The sequence below is a fragment of the Chiloscyllium plagiosum genome, unplaced genomic scaffold (assembly GCF_037043375.1).
Source record: "Chiloscyllium plagiosum isolate Xiang-an unplaced genomic scaffold, Cpla_swu_hap1 HiC_scaffold_35, whole genome shotgun sequence".
NCBI classification, from domain to species: domain Eukaryota; kingdom Metazoa; phylum Chordata; class Chondrichthyes; order Orectolobiformes; family Hemiscylliidae; genus Chiloscyllium; species Chiloscyllium plagiosum.
Genome location: NW_028270173.1, coordinates 48,192,087 through 48,218,161, shown reverse-complemented (window position 1 = coordinate 48,218,161; position 26,075 = coordinate 48,192,087). Strand labels below are relative to the sequence as shown.

The window sequence follows — 26,075 nt, the reverse complement described above, 5'->3', positions numbered from 1 at the left end:
CAGATTTAGTGCTACTGCTTCACTTCCTTTAATCAATTCTATGACAACGTTCTGTGTTGAATCTGCACATATCTCTGTGCAGATCTGGACTTGGATCTCTGCTGATTCACTATTTGATCAGTAACGTAGTTGGCAATGAGGCAGCACCAAACGGTAATGAATATATATCCAGGAGCTATCTGACTGTACTGTCACACCACCCACTTCTGCACTTTGAGTTCCATTTTCCAATTGAGCAGAAACCTGCGCTCATCCCGGAACAGAATGATTCTGCAGCTGAGGCCCAGGTTTAGTGTTACTGCTTTACTTCCTTTAGTCAATTCTTTCATTCGTCCAACAGGTAGGGGTGAGACGGGTGAAAATGAACTTTGGCAGTAGAATGAAAATATGGGGAATTTGAGAGAAGGTTTATACTGATGTCAAATGGTGCAGAATCAAAGGAGAAGATTTTTTAAAAAGATTGTAATGTCGTCTTTCTCCATGTTAAACTGATTTGAAATTAACTAAGATTGGCGTTCATGTAAGCATAAAAGAGATTAGTTAGAAATTGACAGTAGCGCAGTCAAGAACAGGGGTTAATATTTCATTTCAAAATCACGGATGGATCCTTAACCTTAAAAGAAATCATCTTAAATTCCCAAAGGACAAATCAAATTCAAAACAGTCCTAGATCTGAAGCTCTAGGAACAAAACACAAACATTCAATCACCAACAAACAAATGTGCATTCAAACTGAATCACAAAGGGTTAAACTTGCTGCAAGCTGCAGGAAATCAGCACTGATTCTCTCTCTCTCTCTCTCTCTCTTTGTCTCTCACACACACACACATATGAAGATTTTAAGGGTAATGAGGCACTCACATTCCAAAATAGTTAAAGTTAAGGCGTTTAGTCTCATAAATCCTGGCTGTGGCACACAGATGCTTAACCAAGTGTGTGAGAATTGTATCATTGGCCAGCTTTCTTTTTTTTAACACGATAAAGGCAGGAACTACCCTCTCTATTCCATAAACAAAGGACAAACACCAAAACACACAGAACAAAACTATAGCAAACGAACAAGACAAAGCAGCAAAGCAAGACAAGCCAAGCCGATTAGATGCAACAGAGAAGATAATCTCGACCTAAAGCTTTCACGAAACAACAATCTGACAATGAACATCTAGACTAATGGTTTCTACAAAACACTCTCGACATTCTCTAACCCTGACAGTCTCCTTATAATATATCATGATCTTTCTTTGTTTTGTCTTTCACAGAATAATTTGGGAATTAATTTAGACAACGCCAATTTGACTGAAGTTGAGTCCCCGACTCATTTGAAGTATTTCCTTACGCAGGTCCCTGACCTGTTAGTGGGACTCTCCGACTCCCTTGAAGTCCCTGACACCTTTTTTTAAGGGTCCCTGACTCTATTTGGGCCCTGATCCGCAGGTCCCTGACCTGTCAGTGGGAGTCCCTGACTGGAAACAAAACAAATCAAACTTGTGATTTTTCAAGGTAGGTCTCCATCTGGAATCTGACTTTTCTGGTATTTCACTCAACATATCCCAAATCCAACCTTCCATTTCCCCTCCCCCCACCTTATCCCAGATCCAACCATCCATTTCCCCTCCCCCCACCTTATCCCAGATCCAACCTTCCATTTCCCCTCCCCCCACCTTATCCCAGATCCAACCTTCCATTTCCCCTCCCCCCACCTTATCCCAAATCCAACCATCCATTTCCCCTCCCCCCACCTTATCCCAGATCCAACCTTCCATTTCCCCTCCCCACACCTTATCCCAGATCCAACCTTCCATTTCCCCTCCCCCTACCTTATCCCAGATCCAACCATCCATTTCCCCTCCCCCCACCTTATCCCAGATCCAACCTTCCATTTCCCCTCCCCCACCTTATCCCACATCCAACCTTCCATTTCCCCTCCCCCCACCTTATCCCAGATCCAACCGTCCATTTCCCCTCCCCACACCTTATCCCAGATCCAACCTTCCATTTCCCCTCCCCCCCACCTTATCCCAAATCCAACCTTCCATTTCCCCTCCCCCCACCTTATCCCCGAACAAATCTTCCATTTCCCCTCTCCCCACCTTATCTCAGATCCAACCTTCCATTCCCCCCCCCACCTTATCCCAGATCCAACATTCCATTTCCCCTCCCCCCACCTTATCCCAGATCCAACCATCCATTTCCCCTCCCCCCACCTTATCCCAGATCCAACCTTCCATTTCCCCTCCCCCCACCTTATCCCAGATCCAACCTTCCATTTCTCCTCCCCACACCTTATCCCAGATCCAACTTTCCATTTCCCCTCCCCCCACCTTATCCCCAAACAAATCTTCCATTTCCCCTCTCCCCACCTTATCCCAGATCCAACCTTCCATTTCCCCTCCCCTCCACCTTATCCCAGATCCAACCTTCCATTTCCCCTTCCCTCACCTTATCCCAGATCCAACCTTCCATTTCTCCTCCCCCCACCTTGTCCCAGATCCAACCCTCCAACTAGACACCGCCCTCTTCACCTGTCGACCCTGTCCATCTCCCTTCCCACCAATCCACTCCATCCTCCCCACTGTCCTATCACCTTCACCCCCAACTTCATCGAACTATCGCATTCTCAGGTACCCTGCTCCCCGACCCCGCTCCCCGACCCCATTCCCCTCCCATTTATCTCTCAGCCCCTTGAGCTGCCTTGGGCCATAAACCTCATTCCTGATGAAGGACTGATGCTCCGAACATCGATTCTCCTGCTCCTCAGATGCTGCCTGACCTGCTGTATTTTTCCAGCACCACACTCTTTGACTCTGATCTCCAGCATCTGCAGTCCTCACTTTCACCCTGTGATCACAATACGGCAACATTCTGTGTTAAATCTGCACATATCTCTGCACAGATGTGGACTTGGATTTCTGCTGATTCACTATTTGATCAATAACGTAGTCAGCAATGAGGCAGCACCAAACGGTAATGAATACACATCCAGGAGCTACCTGACTGTATTGTCACGCCACCAACTTTGAGTTCCATTTTCCAATAATGACATTGCATTAATTGGATATAGAGCACATTTATTAGATATTTAATCATCACATCCATGATTAACTTTATTAGATATTTAAATTAATCTGAGAGTTTTCAGCTCCCTGAGGATTTGTATGTGATTGGGTAGGAGACTGACTAATGTAAGGTGGTCTCCCTAATTCAGAATCAGTGAAACGTGCTGGTTATTGTTAAAGAACAAGGTTTAACCATTCGGTAGTTGCAATATATCCATTTGAAAGCATTTCGCTAACCCGATTAAGTCAATGCTCCGTGTGTAAAGTTTTCTCAAACTGAACAAGTTGGATGGTTGAGTGGTCAGTGGACTCACGCCTCTCGATGGGATTCCAGCTTCTTTATACAAGTGGAGAAAATGTTCCTTGGAATTGTTATCATTCATGGGAAAGTATTTCGGAGACAAACTGATTCACTATTTGTGAATTACGATTTGTGCAAAAAGTAAACAATTGTGTCGCAGCTTGCATAGAGATAGGATAATCAAGTCCCACCTTTATAAAGCCAGCAGTGAAAGACCGACTGGGCCTGTCGCTGGGTCCCATCAGCGAGACACAGCACAAACTCGGGCTGGTGTCCAGGTCTGTCACGCCTGGTGGGGCCTGGAAGTGGAACTTCTGCAGCAGGGTGGTGAAGAACAGGAAAAGCTCCACTTTAGCCAGTGCCTCACCAGCGCACACCCTCCGACCTGAAAAAGAACAGGGGACGGTCAGTACCTCACCCACACACACAGACACAGACACACACACATACACACACACACAGACACACACAGGCACACACAGACACACACACAGACACACACAGCTCGTTCATAAACAGGTGGAGTCCATTCGGTCACTCGACCCCCCTGCCCCTTTCAGTAAGATCCTTGCTGATCCTTTCCCTCCACTCTGCTCTCCCACACAAACTATTATGATCCCAGCTCATGGTATTATTCCGTTAGGAAAGAAGACAGGGAAAGTGACTGAGGTGGGGGAGCACTTTGGGCTGTGTGATCGGAATTTCTATTAGTGTTAAAACAGTTATGGAAAAGGATAGAACTGATCAAAAAGTTAGAGTTCTAAACTGGAGTAAGGCCGAGTTTGACGGTATTAGACAGGAACTTTCAAACATTGATTGAAGGAGGTTATTCACAGGTAAAGGGTTAGTTGGATAGTGGGAGGTCTTTAGGAACGAGAGTTCAGAGACAGTATGTTCCTGTTATTGTGAAGGGCAATGCTGGTAGGTGTACAGAATGCTGGATGACCAGAGAAATTGAGGCTTAGCTCAAGACAAAGAACGAGGCATATTATCAGGTATAGCCAGTTGGGATCGAGTGAATCCCCAGCAGAGTATAAAGGCAGTAGGAGTATACTTAAGAGGGAAATCAGGAGGGCTAAAAGGCGACATGAGACAGCTTTGGCAAATTGAGTTAAAGAGAATCCATAAAGGCTCGATAAGTACATTAAGTGCAAAGGAGTAACTGGGGAGAGAATAGGGCCCCCTTAAAGATCAGCAAGGCCGACTATGTACAGAACCATAGGAGATGGGTGAGGTATTAAATGGAGACTTTGTGTCAGTATTTACTGTGGAAAACGACATAGAAGTGGGGGAACTCGGGGGAATAAGTAATGAAGGCTTGAAAAAAGTTCATATTACAGAAGAGGAGGTGCTGGAGGTCTTAAAACACATAAAGGGAGATAAATCCCTGGGAACTGAGCAGATGTTTCCCAGAACTTTGAGGAAAGCTTGGGAAGAGCCACTTGCTGAGATATTTGTATCATTGATAACCATGGGTGGGATGCCGTAAAACTGGAAGTTGGCTAATGTGGTGTCATTGTATCAGAAAGGCTGTAAGAAAAAGTGAATTACAGACAGGGTGAGCCTGATGACAGTGGTGGGTAAGTTGTTGGAGGGGGTTTTGAGGAATAGGATTTATATGCATTTGGAAAGGCAAGGATTGATTAGGGATAGTCAACATGGCTTTGTGCATGGGAAATCATGTCTCACTAACTTGGACACTGAGGGTCTTTTTCCATGCTGTATGACTCCAAGACTCTAAGTGAAATCCCAGGCTGAAATCATAGGAACAGCAGTGTGCCATTCAGCCCAACCAGTCTGTTCCACCATTTAATGACTGATCTATTGTCTCGCTCCATATCCCTTAGGCCCATACCCCTTCAAATCTTTGCTTAACAAAAATGTAAATATCTCAGATTTAAAACTAAAAACTGATCCAGCATCAACTGCAGTTTGTGGAAGAGAGTTCCAACCATCTCCCACCCTTTGTGTGTGGATGTGCTTCCTAATGTCTCTCCTTCAGACAATTAAGATAATAGAGAATTAACCAAGTAATTTACAAACAGCAAAAATGTAAAGGTTTTGTAAAAATCAATCCCATTTATTCCACTGACATGCCTCGACAGTACTCCCATCTGAGACAATTCCCTGCCCTGTCTGGAACTTTTAAACTAAACTCCTTAAACTGAGGTAAACTTTTTCTTAAAATTAGTACCTCCTTTCTGGGGAGCAACTGCTTTATGCATCCAACTTCAGCCAAGGCTTCAAGTGAATTGATTTTCCCAGCATCTTTAAGACCCTGATGATCTTTGCAATTGTATCTTTCTGACTTGCCGTTTCGGTCTCCTGATTTATTTTCTTCCTCACATCCTGACTCTTGCTCAGAGGCTTGTACATAACACCCATCAGGGTCTTTTAGCCTTTGCTGTTCCTTGATTCTACCCACACAGATTCTGTGCTTCTGACTCTGTATCACTACTTGCTATTGTTGTAATTTAATTTCTCATTGAGAAGGCAACCCAACCCCCTCTGCCAATCTGTCTGTCCATTCAATAGAACGTGTCTCCTTGGAGATGTAGCTCCCAGACCTGATCCCCTCACAGTTACATCTCTGTGGCACTGGCAACATCATACGGTGGCACAGTGTTTAGCACTGCTGCCTCATAGCGCCAGAAACCTGGGTTCAATTCCCACCTCAGGCAGCTATCTGTGCGGAGTTTGCACATTCTCCCCATGTCTGTGTGGGTTTCCTCCCACGATCCAAAGATGTGCAGGTTAGGTGAATTAGCCACGCTAAATAGCCTGTGGTGTTAGCTGAAGAGGTAAGTGTAGGGGAATGGGTCTGGGTGGGTTACTCTACGGAGGGTTGGTGTGGGCTTGTTGGGCTGAAGGGCCTGTTTCCACACTGTAAGTAATCTAAAAAAAAACCCCAAGTTCAATCTTTGCTACTAGCTCATTTATCTTGTTTTGTACACTGCACACATTTAACTGCAACACCTTCAGTCCTGGGTGGACCATCCCCCTTCTGACAGTTGTCCACTTACCTGCTGTGCCTGAAGTTAGATTCCCAACCTCTTTCCATACCCTCTGTCCTACTACTTGTTCAGGAAACTTTAATAACCTCTGATGAGCCCTTCTCCACCTTTAGCTAGTTGAACATTCTTGTGACCACTCTCTTTAGCCTTTCCACTGGGATCCTGGTCTTATCCCAGTTCAGGTGGAGTCTGTCCCAACAGTGCAGTTCCTTCCTGTCCCAATACTGATGCCAGTGCCCCACAAGATGGAACCCCTTTTACCCCATACCACTCCTTTAACCTTGCGTTTTCTTCCCGAATGTTTTTAATATCCATCTCAATTTGGGCTCGGGTCATAATCCAGAAATTATAACCCTCGAGGTCTCTTTTTTTTAACTGTGTTCCAAATTCCTGATATATCCAAACAGGACTTCTTGCCTATGTTACTGGTGCCAACACGGACCACAGCTATTGGATTCTCCCTCTCCCACTCCAATATCCTCTCAAACTGATTTGAGATGTCCTTTACCATGGCACTGGGCAGGTAACAAACAATGCATGACTCTCGATCCTGCTCACCAAGGATGCCATCTGTATCTCTACCGTTTTTCTCCTTTGCTCTCCCCACTTGAATGGCCTCCTATGTCCCGGTGCAGTGCCCAGTTTGTTCCTGGTAGCTGTGGAAGCACATGACAGGACTGCATCAGAGAGGAGGGAACTCCGTCCCCATGAGACAGAGGGCAGTGAGATCTTTCACCCTCTCCATCGGACAGATGCCCAGCTTGCCCTTGGCAACTTCCTGGCAATTTGGTGCCTTGGTGGTTTCAAGAGCCACCTCCTGCTCCAAGGTCATCAGTACGGTGACGCCCACCACACCACCATTGCCCCTTCTCATGCTCTGTGTGTGGGGGGGCTCTTGGTTCCCGCGACGTCAAGAGTGAGTTTGTTCAGACCACAATGCCCTCTGTCACTGCACCCCGGGGCTCTCTGTCTGTCCCACTTCCAGCCTCCAAAGCTCTATGGGCTCCTCCCTTCCTTCAAATGCTTCATGTGAGTGTTTCCATTATTCAGGAGTACAGCCAGCTCTGCAATGGAGGGGGTGGTAGGCACCACCATCATCAGCTACCAACCTGCACCTTATCCATACAGTAGTGCCCCAGGCGACCAATGCCAGCCTTACATTAATGGTTCTATGGTGGTCAAAGACATGGAGCACGGGCCATGGTCTCCTCTGTCACACAGATATACACCTTAGAAGCTGCCTGACCTAGTCACAGGGATGATAACCCCTGAGAAGGTTCGTTTGTCGGTGATGCCTCATTGGTATCGTTTTGAAGATGTGCGATCTGAAGCAGGAATTCATAACCTCAAAGGCTGGCCAAGAACAAAGGGCATTGTCTACGACAGCAAGAAAATTACACAGGACACAACCTGCTCGATTGGAGTCATTGGGCTCACCACACTTTCAGAGAGAGGCCTCATAACCCAGTTTCCGCATATGGGTCAAATATATGTACAATATATAGTGATCAGTAAAATCAACACAGATGGTCAGAGAGAGAGAGAGGGAGAGAGAGAGAGGGGGAGAGAGAGAGAGAGAGGGAGAGAGGGGGAGAGAAAGAGAGAGAGAAAGGGAGAGAGAGAGAGCCACAAAGGCAGCAGTCCTTGTCCGCTCTGTCTTTCTCTAAAACCCATCAACGATTGTGAATTGAAAGGGCACCTGCCTCCAGAAAAACAGTCTTCAACCAGCCATAACTGATCCAGGAAGAAGCCACGTGCTAACTGTTGTGGTGTTGGCCACAGACCAGTTTTTGGATGAATATGTGATTAATTATTGTACTGTTATTTGACTGAAGTGCTTCTAAGGCAACACTCATAAAAAGAAGGTTCTGCAGTTTTCTCCAATGGCTGGACCATGACATCATGAGAGTAAAAACATAGGCCATTCAGCCCATTGAGTCTGCTCTGACGGCTGGTCTGATAACCCACTCTGCTGCCTTTTCACCACCAGCTTTGATTCCCTCACTGAATAAAAATCTACCCCAGCCTTGAATAGACTTAATGACCCAACCTCTGCCACCCTCTGCAATGAAAAACTCCATAGACTCGCCACCCTCTTAACAGCAACAAAATTCCTCATCATCTCTTTGCTAAATGGGCTCCCGTTATTCCAGATTCTGCCCTCTGGTCCAGGACTCTCCTATGCCGTCAAACAGCCTCTTTGCATCTACTGCGTCTTGTGGCCTGGTGTATAAAGCAGTTCAGACCTGAAAGGGTTAATTGACATCATGGGATGTGCTCCTCCCATCTAGTTCTAAAGTGTCAGCGTTTGTACATTCAGTCACGTTGACCCCCCTGCAGTTGCTGTACTCTTAGATTGGACCCGATATCTCACAAGAGGAAATCGTAGTATCTCAGATATGATGCAACTAGTCATTCAGTAAGATGTAATAAACCTAGTTACTGTACATCGAAACTAAGGCTACCTTCTGCTCAAGACGTTGTGTCAGTCTCCTTCCCCATTGGATGCCAGTAACGCAGATGGATACCAATTAGAAGGATTGGTGGTAGTGAATCAACCCAAGATATCTCTCATGGTCCCAGCAGGAACTGGAATGTCCCAGATGGGACCAGCAACAGTAGCAGCAAGATACAAGACCACGTTCACCCTGTACAGTTTACACCCGCGGTAAATGCTAAAGCATGTCTAATTGTGACATTGTGGAGTTCCTGCCTGTTCAAAATAAAGATTGTTCTCAACAGTTCCTCATCTCACTTCAGAAATGGAAATATTTAACAACAGGAATACATGTCCCTCTCGTCCAGTTACCTGCAGGGAAAGGCATGAAGGCATCTCTCTTCACAAAATTCCCATCAGCATCCAGGAAGTGAGCCGGGTTAAACTCCTTTGGAGTTTTCCATTGAGTTTTATCACGCAGCACCGAGGTCAGGACAGGAATCACGTACATTTCCTGCAAACAAGAACAATAATTCGGAATGCGTTTCTGAGCCTGACTTCAATGGAGAGTGAATGAAGTGGGGTGTGTGAACCCAGTGTTGTACCTGATCCTGTTAGTTTCCAGTGGTCAAGGCAGGGCCCATACTTATTTTAAATGTCATTGGGATTCCTCCACTATGAAAATTGCCACCCCCGATTCACGAATTTCCAAATCAGTCCCATTTAATTCTTTTTTATTTTCTTTCTCTGTCATGTTTTATTTTAGTTTGAAGGTATTTCCAATTTCTCGCAGACACAGATTGTGAAACCCTAGCCTGGTTTATATCATTCAGAACTACCTTTGGAATGAAATGTCCTTTTACGTGTGTGTCCTCGGTTGTTGAATGAGGAAGGTTCATGGGGACGATGTTGGCAAATCTCTGGATTTCGTGAATCACAGCCTCAGTGTTAGGCATTCACTTTCAGTCTTCGGTAACAGGGGCTCATCCGGCTCCTATCACCTGATCGATTTCTTCCTGAACTTTCCCTGAAATAGAGAAAGCTTGGATTGGGGAAACTGCCATCAAACAACGGGATAGAAATTCATCAGTGACAGAAATTAGGCGCGATCAATGTGTCTTATGTTCCCCATTGGATATTCATCAACTTCAATAAACACAAAAGCCAAATACATACAACAAGCGATTGGTTGTATTTGGGTCACTGTGTGCTAACCTTCAAGATCAATTTTATCATTTTATTTTTCACTCATGGGATGGACATGTTGCTGGCTCGGCCAGCAATTATTGCCCGTCCCTAGTTGCCCCTCGAGAAGGTGATGGTGACCTGCCTTCTTGAACCGCTGCAGTCCACCTGTTGGAGTGAGACCTGCAATGCTGCTAAAGATGGAGTTCCAGGATTTTGACGCAGTGACGCTGAAGGAATGGGGATATATTTCCCAGTCAGGATGGCGAGTGGCTTGGAGGGGAACTTGCAAGTGATGGCGTTGCCATGTATCCGCTGCCCCTGTCCTTTTAGATGGACTTGGAAGGCTGTTTACAGATTTTTGGTGAATTGCTGCAGTGCATCTTATCGATGGTAGACACTACTGCTACTAAGTGCCGGTGGTGGATGGAGTTGATGCTTGTGGATGTGGTGCCAATCAAGCGGGCTGCTTTGTCCCTGGGTGGTGTGAAGCTTCATGAGTGCTGTCAGAGTTGAACTCATCCATTTACTTGTGAAGACAATTGGACAACACTTCTAAAATAATTCCATGCCAATTTTGGAGTGACAGATATTTATTACCATTGAGAAGAATTCCATTGCAAGTGAATATTTACTGAGCCTAAATTTCTATGAAAATACCTGCTCGGCTCAGAACTCACCCAAGACAGGAGGACCCCGGGTGGAAACGCTTTCGGGGTTTCCTCAAAAGCAGCCCAGAAGGGGTCAAAGGTTTCAGGCCCCTGGACTGTGACCAAGTAAATAGGAGACAGTGTGTTCAGGAAGCAAACAAACGATTCAAGAGAGGAGCAAATTCCTGCAGAGGCTGGAGTCTGGACTGAAACAACAAACGCTGGGGATCACAGCGGGTCAGACAGCAGCCGTGGAGAAAGAGGAAGCTGACTTTTCAAGTCCACATGACTCTTTGTCAGAACTGGACTGAGCAGCTCTCGACTTGAAACATTAGCTTCCTCTCTCTCCATGGATGCTGTCTGACCCGCTGTGATCCCTAGCGTTTGTTGTTCCCAGAATAATTCGAGAGAGTTCATCGGGAACATATGGAGGTGAAGTTCAAGTATCAAAGAGAACGTACAAAGAACTAAACTCTCTGACCCCTGACCCATGTGTGGCCAAGTCATCAGGTCACACATGAGACTTACTGCTGAGTTATTGAACTGGATTGACAACAAGCCATTCCAAGGGACTGCCTGTGTAAAGTGACCTATATCAACCAATGGCTTAAGGTACTGTACCGACAGTATGCATTGTATTGCAGGAAATATCTTGCCAGGTTGAATGTGAGAGAGATCATTCTGCTCTGAATTACAATGAGAGACCTTGGTGATGTCCAGGAGGCCTGCCACTGCTTGGTTCTCTCGTGCAGCATGCTTGTCTACAACCAGTTACATTGAGATCGAGATGAAGGAAATCATTTTGACATTTTCTGAAAGGTTGCCTTGCCCTTGCTTCTGAAACATGTTTATTGGTATCATTGGCCATTCTCATCTCCGCAAACCCTTCTCGCCATCAGTCCATGTGAATCTGGCTGAAAGAAGCTCAGCCAGTTCTTGTCGGGTTCCTGATATTACTGTAGAAACCCTCAGAATATTTAAGAAGTGCACATGCGATCCCCAGTGTTATGGACCACACCAAACCCGCTCAAAATATATTAAGAAGATAGCCTAAAACCCCAACATTTCCTTATTTTTAAAGGCAAGTGCATTCTGGATACAATTTGATTGGTCAAACTACCAGGCTTGTAAGCAAACACAGTTTAGGGTAGCATGGTGGCTCAGTGGTTAGCATGCTGCCTCATCGCACCAGGATCCCAGGTTCAATTACCACCTTGGGTGACTGTCTGTGTGGCGTTTGTGCATTCTCCCTCTGTCTGCGTGGGTTTCCTCCCATAGTCCAAAGATGTACAAGTCAGGTGAATTGGCCATGCTAAATTGTCCATAGTGTTAGGTGCATTAGTCAGAGGGAAATGGGTCTGGGTGGGTTACTCTTTGGAGGGTTGGTGTACTGATTGGACAAAAGGGCCTGTTTCCACACTGTGGGGAATCTAATCTTTATTCTTAAAACCCTGTTCAAATACAGACAAATAAGAAATTCTAAAAATTAATTTAACTGTGACTCTATTGAATTGCTTAATGAGATATTATATATGCTAACTACTACTGATTAGCTATTCCAAGATAATAACACCCCATAAACACACACTTGGCAAAGGCAAATTCAGTGAAACAGATTGTCTCACGCGCAACTCTCTAGTCCAGTCCATCCAGGGATAACTCTGAGAGAGAACTCTAGCGTTTTGCTTTAACAGGGAGAGATGTGTAGCAGCTTCCAAATCCCAACACGACTGAAAGTTAAACTAAAATCCTGGTTCTGTGGGAGCTTGACACCACCCCTTCAGGCTGCTTCTATTGTTCCAATATTAAAAAAAACAAAGCTCGCCGGGCTCAGAGCAGACCGCTGGGCTTTTAGTTTGCAACACTTGCTTTCAAAAGGACAAATCCTTCTTAAAGCAGCACCTCATAACATCAGGTAAACATGGCTCTGGTAATTGAGATTAGAATAATTTGGTTGCTGATTCTAACCAGCACGGACCCAAAGGACCTTTTATTGTGCTGTAGAGCTCCATGACTCTTAACTCCAATCATCTGTGCGTGAAGTAAGGTGTGTGATACAGTGTATTTGGATTTTTGAATTTTGAACCAGTGGCATTTGGATTTTCCTTGTGTCTGAAGGGGTTTAATGATTAACTTATAAGTATTTCTGTCACTGTGGTGAGTTTTCTTAAAGTACAGTATTAGAGAAAGAGAGAGACCTCCTGGAGAGTTTTATTTACCTTTGTAGAGGTTATGAGTGAACAGAATAAACAGAGTAGTATATTAGGCTTTCAGACAGAAGATTCCAGAATTTGGGAGGAGGCTTAGACGAGACATCCATAGCATGAGCTTTATGGCGGTTTTGACATTGATATCATGTTGTTATGAGTGTCACACTGGGTATAAGCTCTGAATCTGCAGTGCACGTCATGCCTGGGGGAGTTATCTTGGGTTCAACTCAATTTCAGAAAGACTCCACTTGCTGACTCACTCACCATCAGCTCTTCCTGAGACCAACCAGTTGAGGTGTTACTGATTAAAATGACCAATTTCACAGTGACCATGGGCCTAGTTCACTACTGACCTCGATAGTCCTATCCATATGCTCAAGTAACAGTTTGGACACCAACAACAACTAACAAACACAAAGTTAGTGATTCCCTTACTCTGGATATCCGGATATTTCATCATGAGAAGGATTCCCCAGCACACGGTGGTGGAAGTGGTTTCTGTGCCGGCACCAAACAGGTCAATGATTGTAATCAGCATGTCCTTTTCCTGAATTTCCAAGGCTTGGCCTTTTGATTCCTTCAAGACAAAATAGAATAAAGGAGAAGCTGCCACATTCTTGACAGAAATATTTTAGTGCAACTGGATGCAGCAGGAACAGAACCAAATAAATCCCAGATGACACAGTACAACAGCACTTCCCAGGAGGCTCCAAGGCACTGAAGGTGTCACCGAGACAGGGAACGGCACGTCAGCAAATCAACTTTCCAGCTCAGGGCGAACATACCCACAACTACGGCAGAATAAAGGAGAAGGTACCACGTTCTTGGGGGAAATATTTGAGTGTGTATATTGCTGGACGGGTGTGTCATTGGGGGCAGTGGCTGTCTTGCTCAGAGTCAGGATTTCATGAATTCAGGCCACACTTCACAAATCTGAGTGCACAACCTCAGCTGAAATTTCAGCTCAGTTCTGAGAGGGTGCTGCACTATCAGAGGTGCTGCCTTTCAGATGAACTATTTAACTGATTAAACACAGGTGTAATTCTGGTCTCCCTGCTCAAGGAAGGATGTGGTGAAACTTGAAAGGATTCAGAAAAGATTTACAAGGATGTTGCCAGGGTGGAGGGTTTGAGCTATTGGGAGAGGCTGAATGGGCTGGGGCTGTTTTCTCTGGAGCGTCGGAGGTTGAGAGGTGAACTCATCGAGGTTTATAACATCATGAGGGGTATGGATATGGTGAAAAGCCAAGGTCCTTTTCCAAGCAAGGGGAGTCCAAAAGGAAAGGGCACAGGTTTAAGGAGAAAGAGGCAAGATTTAAAAGGGACCGAAGGGGCAACTTCTTCACACAGAGAGTGGTGCGTGTGTGGAATGAGCTGCCAGACAAAGTGGTGGAGGCTGGTACAATTACAGCATTTAAAAGGCATCTGAATGGGCATATGAATAGGAAGGGTTTAGAGGGATATGGGCCAAGTGCTGGAAAGTGGGAGTTGATTAATTCAGGATATCTGATCAGCATGGACGAGTTGGAGCGAAGGATCTGTTTCGATGCTGTACATCTCCAAGACTCTGGGTACATGTAAAACATCATGTTATTAATCTAACAAGGACAGAGAAGCTCTTCACTGGTATCTTAGCCAATGTTTACACTTCTACCAAAAGAGTGATCTGGTCATTATCACTGTTATTAGTGTGGGACCTTGCTGTACACAAATTCATTAACTCATTCCCCTGTGTCACATTTTAAAAATCAGTCCTTCTCCATAGAATGCTTTGGGACATCGCAATGACATGAAAGGTAATATATTGAGGAGCAAGACTTGGGTACGCAGGCTATATTCATTACTACTTTTGTACACTTGATAGAAGTCAGCAATATATTCAGCAATGAACAAGGTATGAACAAACTTTAGGACGTCAAAGGCGGATTGGTAAAATGGACAAACGAAAGTGACCAGAAAGAATGGTGAAGTGATACACTTTTCTATGAAGAATGAGGGAAAGACAATATGGAGTCAACCATTTGATTCTAAAGTCAATGCAGAAGGAGACAGAGCAGATGGGAATCGACATTGACCACAGATACCGAGTGAAAAACCGATGGGAAACCTGAGTGGTTTTCCATCAGGAGCTATTCCATTGCAGTCAGGAGCTAACTTGGGAAGCCTCAGGCCTATGGCCCATTTCAGCCCAGGGTGGGAATGATGAACCTGCCAGCCAATCAAAGTGGTGGGCACTGCCAGTGTTACACTCAGGCCTTCACCATAGATAGTCACTGGATTGCCACAGACAGATAGTGGTGCAAGGGGTAAAGTCACTGGCCTGGTAATCCAGTTCAATGCTCTGTGAGTATGGGTTCAAATCCCACCTGTGGCTGATGGCTAAATTTTAACTCAATAAAATCTGGAATAAAGAGCTGGCCTTGCTGTGAAAGCCCACCTGGTTCCTATGTGGAAGGGAATATCTGGATTCTTACCTAGTCTCGCCTATACACAAAGGCAGAGCCACTGAAAGGTAACAAAAAAGAGAAAATGCTGGAAAATCTCTGCAGGTCTGGCAGCATCTGTAAGGAGAGAAAAAAGCTGATGTTTCGAGTCTAACTGACCCTTTATCAAAGCTTTGACTCAAAACATCAGCTCTTTTCTCTCCTTACAGGTGCTGCCAGACCTGATAAGATTTTCCAGCATTTTCTCTTTTGGTTTCAGATTCCAGCATCTGCAGTAATTTGCTTTTAGTGACTGAAAGATGGTTGACTCTTTACTGCCCTCTGGACAATTTGGGAGGGGCAATAACTAGGCAGTACAGTGGTTACCACTGCCTCCCCACAGCACCAAGGATCTGGGTTCCTTGGGTGACTGCGTGGAGTTTGCACGTTCTGCCCGTGTCTATGTGGGTTTTCGCTGGTAATTCCGGTTCCCTCCCACAGTCCAAAGATGTGCAGGTTCAGTGGATTGGCCACAGGAAATGCAGGGTTACAGGGAAGGGTAGGATGCTGTTCGGAGGGATAGCACAGACCCAATGGGCCAAATGGCCTCCATCTGCACTGTCCGGATTTGATGATTCTATCCCCCTGTGATGCCCACTGCGATTTGAAAGAGTTGATTTAGGATTGTGGGAATGGGAGAACGGAAGGGGCTGAGTGTAAGCTGATTGTTCTCAAAGCCCGATTGTGAAGTTGTGATGTTGTGGGAATGTCTCAGGGATTACTGATTCAGAACCCCAGGCTCGTATTCTGGGGGTATAACTGTGGATGCTGTAAATCTGAGAGAAGACCAGAAAGTGCTGGAGAAACTCAGCAGGTCAGGCAGCATCTGTGAAGGGTAAAACAGTGTTAACGTTTCATGTCTGGCCTGGTCCTTCTTCCAAACTAATTCGCTGGAGGAGTCCTGCCATGGCAAACTGCAAAAATTGAATTGAATGAAAATCTGGAATTAAAAGCTAATCAAATAGCAATTGTAAAACTCCTGTCATTGAAGCCAATCTGGTTCATTAATGTCCCTCCGGGAAGAAAATTGGCCATCCTTACCTGGTCTGGTCTACATATAACTCCAAACACATAGCTATGTGGTTGACTCTTAACTGCCAGTTAAATGAGCAAAAAAGCTGGCCCCATCCCATGAAGATCGAAATCACTGTAAGGATATTGTCAGCTTCTTCACAGAGAACAGTCTTCGGGAGTTATTGAAAGAAGAGTTATTGAAAGGGTGGCACGGTGGCTCAGTGGTTAGCACCGCTTGCCTCACAGCGCCAGGGACCCGGGTTCGATTCCACCTTCAGACAACTGTCCATGTGGAGTTTGTGCATTCTTCCCCGGGTTTCCTCTTGGTGTTCTGGTTTCCTCCCACAGTCCAAAGTTGTGCAGGTTAGGGTGGGTTGGCGGTGCTCAATTGCCCCGTTGTGTCCATGGATGTGCAGGCTAGGTGGATTAGCCACGGGAAGTGCAGGGATAGGGGGATGGGTCTGGGTTGGATGCTCTTTGGAGGGTTGATGTCGACTCGATGGGCCAAATGGCCTGATCTATGATTTGAACTCAAACACAAAATGAAGTGCGAGCAGACAATGGATTGGGAAGTTGAAAGCAGAGATGGGACACCTTCCTTCTCCCTATCGCTCAGAGTAAAGTCCTTTGCTTGGTCATGATGTGCCTGAGCATAAAGAATATCCCTTTCTGATATTTGTCACCCATGAGTCCCAAGGTGGAGGGTAAGGACAGACTTGGAGTTCCTGGCCTCCCAGGAGTACGATACCTGAGGTGGTGGGGTGAGGCCTTCAGCTAGGCCTTGGCTTCAGAAAGGCTCCTGTGGACAGGAACGCTGCCCTCCGACCTTCTCACCTTGAAATAAGGGGAGCCCAACTCAGCTGCATGCCCTACCATGGTGTCAAAATGTCCCACGGCCTCCAAAGGCACTTCCTGGGGTTTGGAGAGTGGGGGGGGAGGGGCACGGGGAGAGAGGTTGGTGATGATTAAATCCCACTCACCCCGGGGTCAGACTTTGGGAGGCAGCTGTTGGTCTGCACAATACCCGAAGTTGGCACAGCCAATCCAGAGGCCCCTCAGAAAAGAATCAGACAAAGTCTTTGGCTCCTTATTGTCAGGGAGTACAAGGGTGAGGAAGTGACCTTAAACCTCTATACCGGGGAAAATAAAATCTGGCATAGCTTCAGCTGGTGCACTGTATCCATTGTGACATTACACTTTGAGAAGGATTTTGGAGCTGTGCGGTGGGGGCAGAATATTCCGTGAAGAATAAATGTATTCCTGAGTGTTGTACCAATTGCCGGGATGGCAGAGAGACTGTGGGAGCTGGGGGGGTATGAGCATGGTGGAGTTTGTTTATTCCCCTCAGAATGAAGAAGGCTGAGGGGAAACTGAATGGAACCGTTCAAAGGCATGAATGGTTTTGTTTGGAAGAGTAAAGTCAAACTGGTATTGGGGGGAGGGTGGGAGGTCAGTGGACTCGGGATAACAGGTGATTTCCAAGAGACCCCGCAGAGCTGACAGGAAGGAATGTCTGTTTTACCTGCACCGTCTATTAAGTGATGGGGCTTCCACTCTGAAGACAGCGGTGGAGACAGACTCAGAGTAACATCTCGATAATGAGTGGACAGGAAGGGTCAGGGGGCTGTTGAGGCTGGATCGTTAAACATATGCAAGACTGAGATAGGAAGGTTTTGAATCAGTGAGAGGATCAAGGGTTATGGGGTAAAGAGTCAAAGGAACGTGGTGCTGGAAAAGCACAGCCAGTCAGGCAGCATCCCAGGAGCAGGAGGGTTAATGTTCGAGCATAAACTCTTCATCAGGAATGTGTGCCCTCATGCTCGAAACGTCGATTACTCTGCTCCTGGGATGCTGCCTGACCTGCTGTGCTTTCCCAGTGTCACACTCTTTGACTCCGATCTCCGGTATCTGCAGTCCTCACTCTCTCCGAGTTGATTGCGGGGTAAAGGCAGGCAAGTGGAGTTGAGGCTATCATGATCTCACCGGATGACAGAACAGATTTGATGGGCTGAAAGGCCCATTTATGCTCCTATGTCTTACGGTCTGTGGTCTTATTTGTAAGAGGTGGATAAATACTTGAAGAGAAATGAGTGATAGGAAAGAATAGGGGAGTGGGATAGCTCTACCTGGGAGCAGCCATCGATTTGATGGGCCAAATGATCTCCTTCTGTCCTGTAACACCCTACAATTCTCTGAAGGAAAGCTGTCTCTCCTGTCTAAGATCACCATTAGACTTCAATCCACTCTGGCAGCACAGCAGAGATGAAGGGCTGGTCTTAATGGATGTGAGGTTTAAATTCATTTGTCTCAAAGAGGTTGACATCCCAGACAACATGAGCAGAGGACAGCTCCAAAGCACTCAACAACACATCCAGGTGTAATTTGAGGGACGTTATTCAGGGAAAATAACGTGTAAAATAAGTAGAAGCTCCTCACCAATTATATTCTGAGAAGACATCTCTCTCACATTGTAAATTGCGAGATTAAAACTCATACATCCTTCAGGGATGTGTAATTGTAATGTCACTGGAATCATCATCCCATGCCCCTACATGTGTTCAAAACCCACCATGGCACATGGTGAAACTTGAATAAAAATCTGCAGTTTATAGCTGGTCTAATGGTGACCATGTATCAAACTGTCATTTGTTGTAAAAAATCCATCTGGTTCACTGATAACCCTTAGGGAAGGAAATCTGCCAGTCTTACCTGGTCTGGCCTACATGTGACTCCAGACCCACAGCAATGTGGGTGACTCCACTGCCCTCTGTGTAATAAATATCGGTCCAGCCCCTGTCACTCACATCCCATGTCTGAAACCAATGCTACACCCTGGACACAAACATCCACATGATGTCATGATCACTACGATGAGATAAATAATCAGATACAGTGAGCGCTTGAAGCTACACATTTGTAGTTCCATCCAGAAACTAGGGGCAGCACTGAGCGACATATTAACAGATGTTTAATACAGAATCTTCCTCCATCAAAACCCACAAAGTCCTGGTGTGGAGTCTGAAATCTGGGGAGATTCCCCTTAGTGCTGAAAAGGTGTGTCACTGTACCTGCTGATGCCTCAGAATTAAGGTTTCGTTTAGGGTCTGAATGCTGTTCTCACTCAAGGTTTCTTCAGCTGCTTTGAAGAAACTGTCGAAGATTTCCATCATCTTATCTCGATTTTCAATCAACTTCCTGTGAGCCGGAATCAGAAATCCCAGAGATGGGTAAAAATTGTACAGCTGGATTGGAACAAGAACAGAACCAATAAGTTCAGGCCTTGAGTTAATAAGTGACTGTCCGTCTGTAGTCGATGCGTTGGCCAAGTAACTTACGGTGACATAAAACAAAGAGCTGCTGGAAATCGGAAACAAAAGCAGGAATTTCTGGAGAAACTCAGTGCGTCTGGCCACATCAGTGAGAAGAAAGCAGAGTTAACATTGTGAGTCCAGTGAGGCCTTGGGATTTTTTTCAAAAATTGGAACAGGAAGGGCAAGTTACATAAACCTTGCATGACCTTGGTCAAAAAGAAAAAGGAGAAATATGTAAAGTCTGGGAGGATGGAATTAACTGATTAGCGATGAAGAAAGGTTGGATAGACTGGGTTTGTTTTCACCGGAACGCAGGAGGTTGAGGGGTTAGAATAGAGGAGTGACTTAATAGAAAATAATAAGGGGTTTGGATGGAGTGGATAGGGAGGACCCGGGTTACCTCACAGAGAGGCCAAAAATTGGGCACACAACTTTATGGTGATTGGTGGAAAGATTAAAGAGGACTCAAGGAAAAAATTTTTTCCCAGCCACAGGGTGTTGGGACTCTGGAATCTGCTGCCCAGTTTGGTTGCTGAGGTGGGAAATCGCTGGAAAGGAGCCTGAATCCGCACTGGACGCACTGTAACCTGCAAGGAAATGGACTGGATCACGGAAAGTGGAATTTGACATTATTCATCCAAGGACTGACTGGCATCGTTCTGATGTGTAACTGTTCCGAGGGGCTCCCACCTCTCACCTCGTTATTGACCTTCTGATTTATCAGTGAGGCAAGGCCGCTCTCTCGCTATCCCCACAGACTTTAAACGCCTGGCTGACCTGAGGCTTTTTCTGAAATACTGTCAAAGTGATCTGATCCCATCTTGTCACTGTCCATGGTATTGTTGGTCCTGGCTTCACAGCAATGTCTTCTGTAGTCTTTTCCCCCTTGCTTTTGGGTTTTCTATCTTTTGTTTTCAAAGTCTTGGTCTGCACCATTTGGAGTCTTCCCATTGTTTTCTCAGCTTCGCCTTTGAATCTTGCAAGGGCCTGTTTCGCTATCGAAGTCATAGAGTCATCGACGTGTACAGCACGGAAACTCGAGCTGTACAGCCCCTTCTCCCCTTTAAACAACCACCAAACCTCAAACAGATCATTGTTCGTAGCAAATTGCCCAGCTCTCAGGACAATACCATACAACCCTGTCACGGTAGATGCTGCAAGACGTGTCAGAGTGTGGACATGGATTCCACCATTACAGGTGGGGACACCTCCCACCATGTACGTGGCAGGTACTAATGTGACTCAGGTAAAAACAAGGACTGCAGATGCTGGAAACTAGATTCGAGATTAGAGTGGTGCTGGAAAAGCACAGCAAGTCAGGCAGCATCCGAGGAGCGGGAAAATCGACATTTCAGGCAAAAGCCCTTCATCAGGAAAAGAGGCAGGGTGTCTGCAGAGTGGAGAGATAAATGAGAGGGGGGTGGGGGTGGGGAGAAAGTAGCATAGAGTACAATAGGTGAATGGGGGTGGGGATGGAGGTGATAGGTCAGAAAGGAGGGTGGAGTGGATAGATGGGAAGGAAGATAGGCACGTAGGACAGGTCATGAGGGTGGTGCTGAGCTGGAAGGTTGGAGCTGGGGTGAGGTGTGGGAAGGGGAAAGGAGGAAACTGGTGAAATCCACATTGATGCCCTGGGGTTGAAGTGTTCTGAGGCGGAAGATGAGGCATTCTTCCTCCAGGCGTCGGGTGGTGTTGGAGCAGCGGTGGAGGAGGCCCAGGACCTCCCAGCAGAGTGGGAGGGGGAGTTGAAATGTTGGGCCACAGGGTGGTGGGCTTGATTGGTGCGGGTGTCCCGGAGATGTTCCCTAAAGTGCTCTGCGAAGAGGCGTCCAGTCTCCTCAATATAGAGGAGACCGCATTGGGAGCATCGGATACAATAAGTGCTTTTGGTGGATGTGCAGGTGAAACTTTGATGGATGTGGAAGGCTCCTTTGGTGCCTTGGATGAAGGTGAGGGAGGAGGTGTGGGCGCAGGTTTTGCAATTCATGCGGTGGCCGGGGAAGGTGCCAGGACGGGAGGGTGGGTTTTTGGGGGGCGTGGACCTGACCAGGTAGTCACAGAGGGAACGGTCTTTGCGGAAAGCGGAAATGGGTGGGGGAGGGAAATATATCCCTGGTGGTGGGGTCCGTTTGGAGGTGACGGAAATATCATCGGATGATGTGGTTTATGCAAAGGTTGGTAGGGTGGAAGGTGAGCACCGGGGGGGGGGGGGGGTTCTGTCCTTGTTATGGTTGGAGGGATGGGGTTTGAGGGCAGAGGTGCAGAATGTGAATGAGATGCATTGCAGGGCATCTTCAACCACGTGGGAAGGGAAATTGCGGTCTCTAAAGAAGGAGGCCATCTGGTGTGTTCTGTGGTGGAACTGGTCCTCCTGGGAGCAGATATGGCGGAGGCAGAAGAATTGGGAATAAAGCATTTTTGCAAGAGGTCGGGTGGGAAAAGGTGTAATCCGGGTAGCTGTGGGAGTCGGTGGGTTTGTAAAAAATGTCAGTGTCAAGTCGGTCGTCATTAATGGAGATGGAGAGGTCCAGGAAGGGGAGGGAGATATCAGAGACGGCCCGGGAGAACTTAAGGTCGGGTTGGTGAAGTTGATGAATTGCTCAAACTCCTTGCGGGAGCTCCCATTCACCCACTGTACTCTTTGCTACCTTTCCCCACCATCCTCCCTGACCTATCACCTCCATCCCCACCCCCATTCTCCTATTGTACTCTGTGCTACTTTCTCCCCACCCTCACCCCCCTTCTTATTTATCTCTCCACTCTGCAGGCACCCTGTCTCTATTCCTGATGAAGGGCTTTTGCCCGAAATGTTGATTTTCCCGTTCCTCGGATGCTGTCTGACTTGCTGTGTTTTTCCTGCACCACTCTAATCTAGACTTATGCGACTCAACGTTGTCTATCTGATATGCTGTTGGTAAGGATGCCCTGAGACATGGTACGCTGGTGAGACCAAGCAGAAGCCACAGTAACGGATGAATGGACACCGCACAACAATCAACAGACAGGAGTGTTCCCTCCCAGTCAGAGAACATTTCAGCGATCCGGGACATTCGACCTCAGAACTTCGGAAGACCATCCTCCAAGGCGGACTTCAGAACAGGCAACAATGAAAAGTAGCCAAGCAAAGGCTGATAGCTAAGTTTGGTACCCATGGGGAGGGCCTCAACTGGGACCTGGGGTTCATGTCACACTACAGGTGACCCCATTGCACTATACACTCACACACACACACTCACACACACAAAAACAAACACTCCGACACACACACAAACACACACAGACACTTCTACACACACACACAAATATACTCCTACACACACACAGACACTTCTACACACACACACACCACATATACTCCTACACACACGCACACACTCCTACACACGCACACATACATACTCTCTTACAGACACACACTCATGCAGACCCTATCTCATACACTCACACGTACATTCCCACACTCACAGGCGCACCCTCTCACAGACTTATACCCCTTTACACTCACACTCACACACATACACACACTCTCTCACAGACCCCCATAACATCCCCCCAATACCCACACACCCACATACACACATACACATATTAGTTTGTCGGGTGAATCTGTACTTGCAGAATTACATTTTACTTTACTCAAAAACTGCCTGAATCCATGTAAGATTGTGGAAATCTGTTTTTCAGATTAGAATCAGCCCGACCATTGTGGCACAGACAGTCTCACAGAAGGAAGCTCACACCTTCCATACATTATCTGGGCTAAAATGACACCAATTGTTAAAGTTCACTTGAGAATGTAATTTTTAAAAATGTTTTGTGATTTACATGTGTAAGAACTGAACCAACATGGTCATTCTAATAGATGAGAGACTTAACAAACAATCCAGGTCCTTTTCAATATATAATTTCAGTCACATCACACTGTAAACTTTGCTATAAATTCTGTGTGTCTTACAATCTTCTACTCCACAACCACCTGATGAAGGAGCAGCATTCCGGAAGCTAGTGTGCTTCCAAATAAACTTGTTGGACTATAACCTGGTGTTGTGTGATTTTTAACTTTGTCCACCCCAGTCCAACACTGGCACCTCCAAATTAAAAATAGTCAACTAAATCAAATATTTACTTTTCCTCTTGTGCTGCATGATTCGTTGTGAGGTGATAAAACTCTGCCATTTATTTTTTCTTTTTAATCAAAGTCTGAGCAAAGTTCAGAGACCATAGGCCCAGAGATAACAGATTCCCCGATCACGGATTCCAGATTAGCTTCGAGCTCTCTCCTTCTGTGGCTCTCTCGGTCTCTGTGAGCTTCACCTTGGGAGCTGTTCCTTCACACCGCCCCATCCCTCAGACAGTCCCCCAGTGAAGGATTCTCACTTACCCTCATGAGAGACCAGTCCAGCTTCTTGAGGTCCAGTTGGTGCAGGTTTCCGATCAGAGGAAGCGGGGTCGGTCCAGGAGGGAAATTCCTGGGAACTCTCCACCGAATAACGGACACGGCCAGGAAGAGAAAGAGGCCAGCAGCGATAGGGCCAAGGTATAGTCTGTGGGGTAGAGCTTGAGGAGAGCCATTGTGCCCAAGTGCCCACACACTAAGTGGAGTCACTGGTGTTCCTGATGTTATAATGTGGGCTGTCCTTCACTCCAACTCTCCACTTAACAGTTCCCAAAGAACCGCCTCATTTTGCTTCATCGCCTGTGACTCTTTCACCCCTACCTTGCTGTGTGCTGGGCTATTAAATTAAACAGGTCGGTGTACATTCCCGGAGCTTCAGTTTGAAGTACAGGACAGTTTCTGATAAAGGGCAGAGAAAATGGTGGTGCCCTCACCTGGAGTCCCTGGGGGGAGTGATGTTCAGGCACAGCAAGATCCCACTCAGAGGAAGTGCTGCAAACATTCACAGCTGACTCTGGCTGAGCTTGTCTGGACAGGTTAACCTGACGTGGTTTTATGGTAAGATTCTCATTCCCAGGATACAGGTTCCGATGAGAAGTAAGGATATCCAGTCACCTTCCACACATGTAGCAAAGCAGAGAATTATATCTCTGCAGGTTTGCTGTTCCAAATCACACCTTAAAGGTTATTGACATCCATGTGGTGAATCATTGCTTGGTAGTACAGTCTTGAGCATTCCTAATAAAAGAGGCATTCTACTGAGGACTTGCATCTGGTACAGGTCATAGAGTCATACAACATGGAAACAGACCCTTCGGTCCGACCAAACCATGATGAACATAATCCCAAACTAAATTCATCCTACCTGCCTGTGCTTGGCCCATATCTCTCTAAACATTTCTTTTTCATGGACTTATCTATAAGTTTTTTAAACATTGCAACTGTCTACTACTTCCCCTGGAAGTCCTTTCCGCACATGAACCCCTCTCTATGCAAAAAAGTTACCTGTCAGGTCTTTTTTAAAATTCTTTCTCCTCTCACCTTAAAAAATATGCCCCCAGGCTTAGGGAAGGGACACTGTCATTCACGATTTTATCGCTCAACCACAAGTTCATCCCTCAACCTCCTGCACTCCAGTGAGAAACAGCTCAGCCTATCCAGCCTCTCCTGATAACTCATACCCTCCATTCCAGGCAAAGTCCTGGTAAATCTCTTCTGAACCCTCTCCAGTTAAATACTAACCTTGCTATAACGGGGCGACCAGAACTGAACACGGGCCTCCAGAAAAGGCCTCACCAACATCCTGTTCAACCTCAACATGAGGTTCCCACACCTTTGTCCAAAAGTCTCAGTAATGAAGGCAAGCATGTTAAATGCTTTCTTCACCATCCTGTCTACATGTGATACATGCCAAGCAATTACGTCTATGATCTCTTCTGTTGTCCGGTCTGAGGGAACAACAGGTTGTGCTACACGCGAAGAGGTTGCTCATTCATGGGAAAATACGGTCTGACTGGGCGAGATGATTCCATGCACCAGAGAATTATTTCTTGCCAAGCATTTGGTTAAATTCAAATCAGGCTGACTCTGACTGACTAAGACATTGCCATGAGGAATACATGTTTTGCTGAGACAGCTCCACAGGGGTTGGTATCTTGTCACTGAGTCACCCTTTATTGAATGGCCCTTGACTTTAGTACTGCCTCAGTCAGAGACAGGTACTAGAGTGTCGGCATCTCATTGTCATTCTCAGTGTCTGGCCTATTCTCTTTCAATGTTCCTATTGACCCTGCTTCCACAACCCTCTCAGGTACTGCATTATAGATGGGAATGAGAGGCACTAAATGAAATCTTACCCTCTCTTCTGATTTGCTGTTAACCAATGATCCTCCCAATTCCAGTGTTTGTCCATTCATCCGGTTCACTAATATCCTTTCGGGAAGGAAATCTACCATCCTTACCTGATCTGGCCGGCATGCGACTCCAGAGCCACAGAAATTTGGTTGACTCTCAACTGCC

General features: G+C 46.2%; 1 protein-coding gene and 1 long non-coding RNA gene across 2 annotated transcripts; one reads left to right on the top strand and one right to left on the bottom strand.

Annotated features, from left to right (window-relative positions):
- The first annotated feature begins 254 nt into the window (after positions 1–254).
- On the top strand, positions 255–22,542 carry LOC148140792 (uncharacterized). Its single transcript, XR_015753080.1, has 3 exons — positions 255–340; positions 13,414–13,666; positions 22,428–22,542. It is a non-coding gene; the product is annotated as an uncharacterized LOC148140792 (long non-coding RNA).
- Positions 9,605–26,075, bottom strand: LOC148140791 (cytochrome P450 2E1-like). Its single transcript, XM_087979573.1, has 5 exons — positions 26,018–26,075; positions 24,042–24,794; positions 19,418–19,591; positions 13,289–13,430; positions 9,605–9,835 (listed from the first exon to the last, which is right to left on the bottom strand). Exons 2-5 carry the CDS (start codon positions 24,045–24,047, stop codon positions 9,792–9,794), a joined length of 366 nt encoding a protein of 121 aa, XP_087835699.1. The 5' UTR covers positions 24,048–24,794; positions 26,018–26,075; the 3' UTR covers positions 9,605–9,791.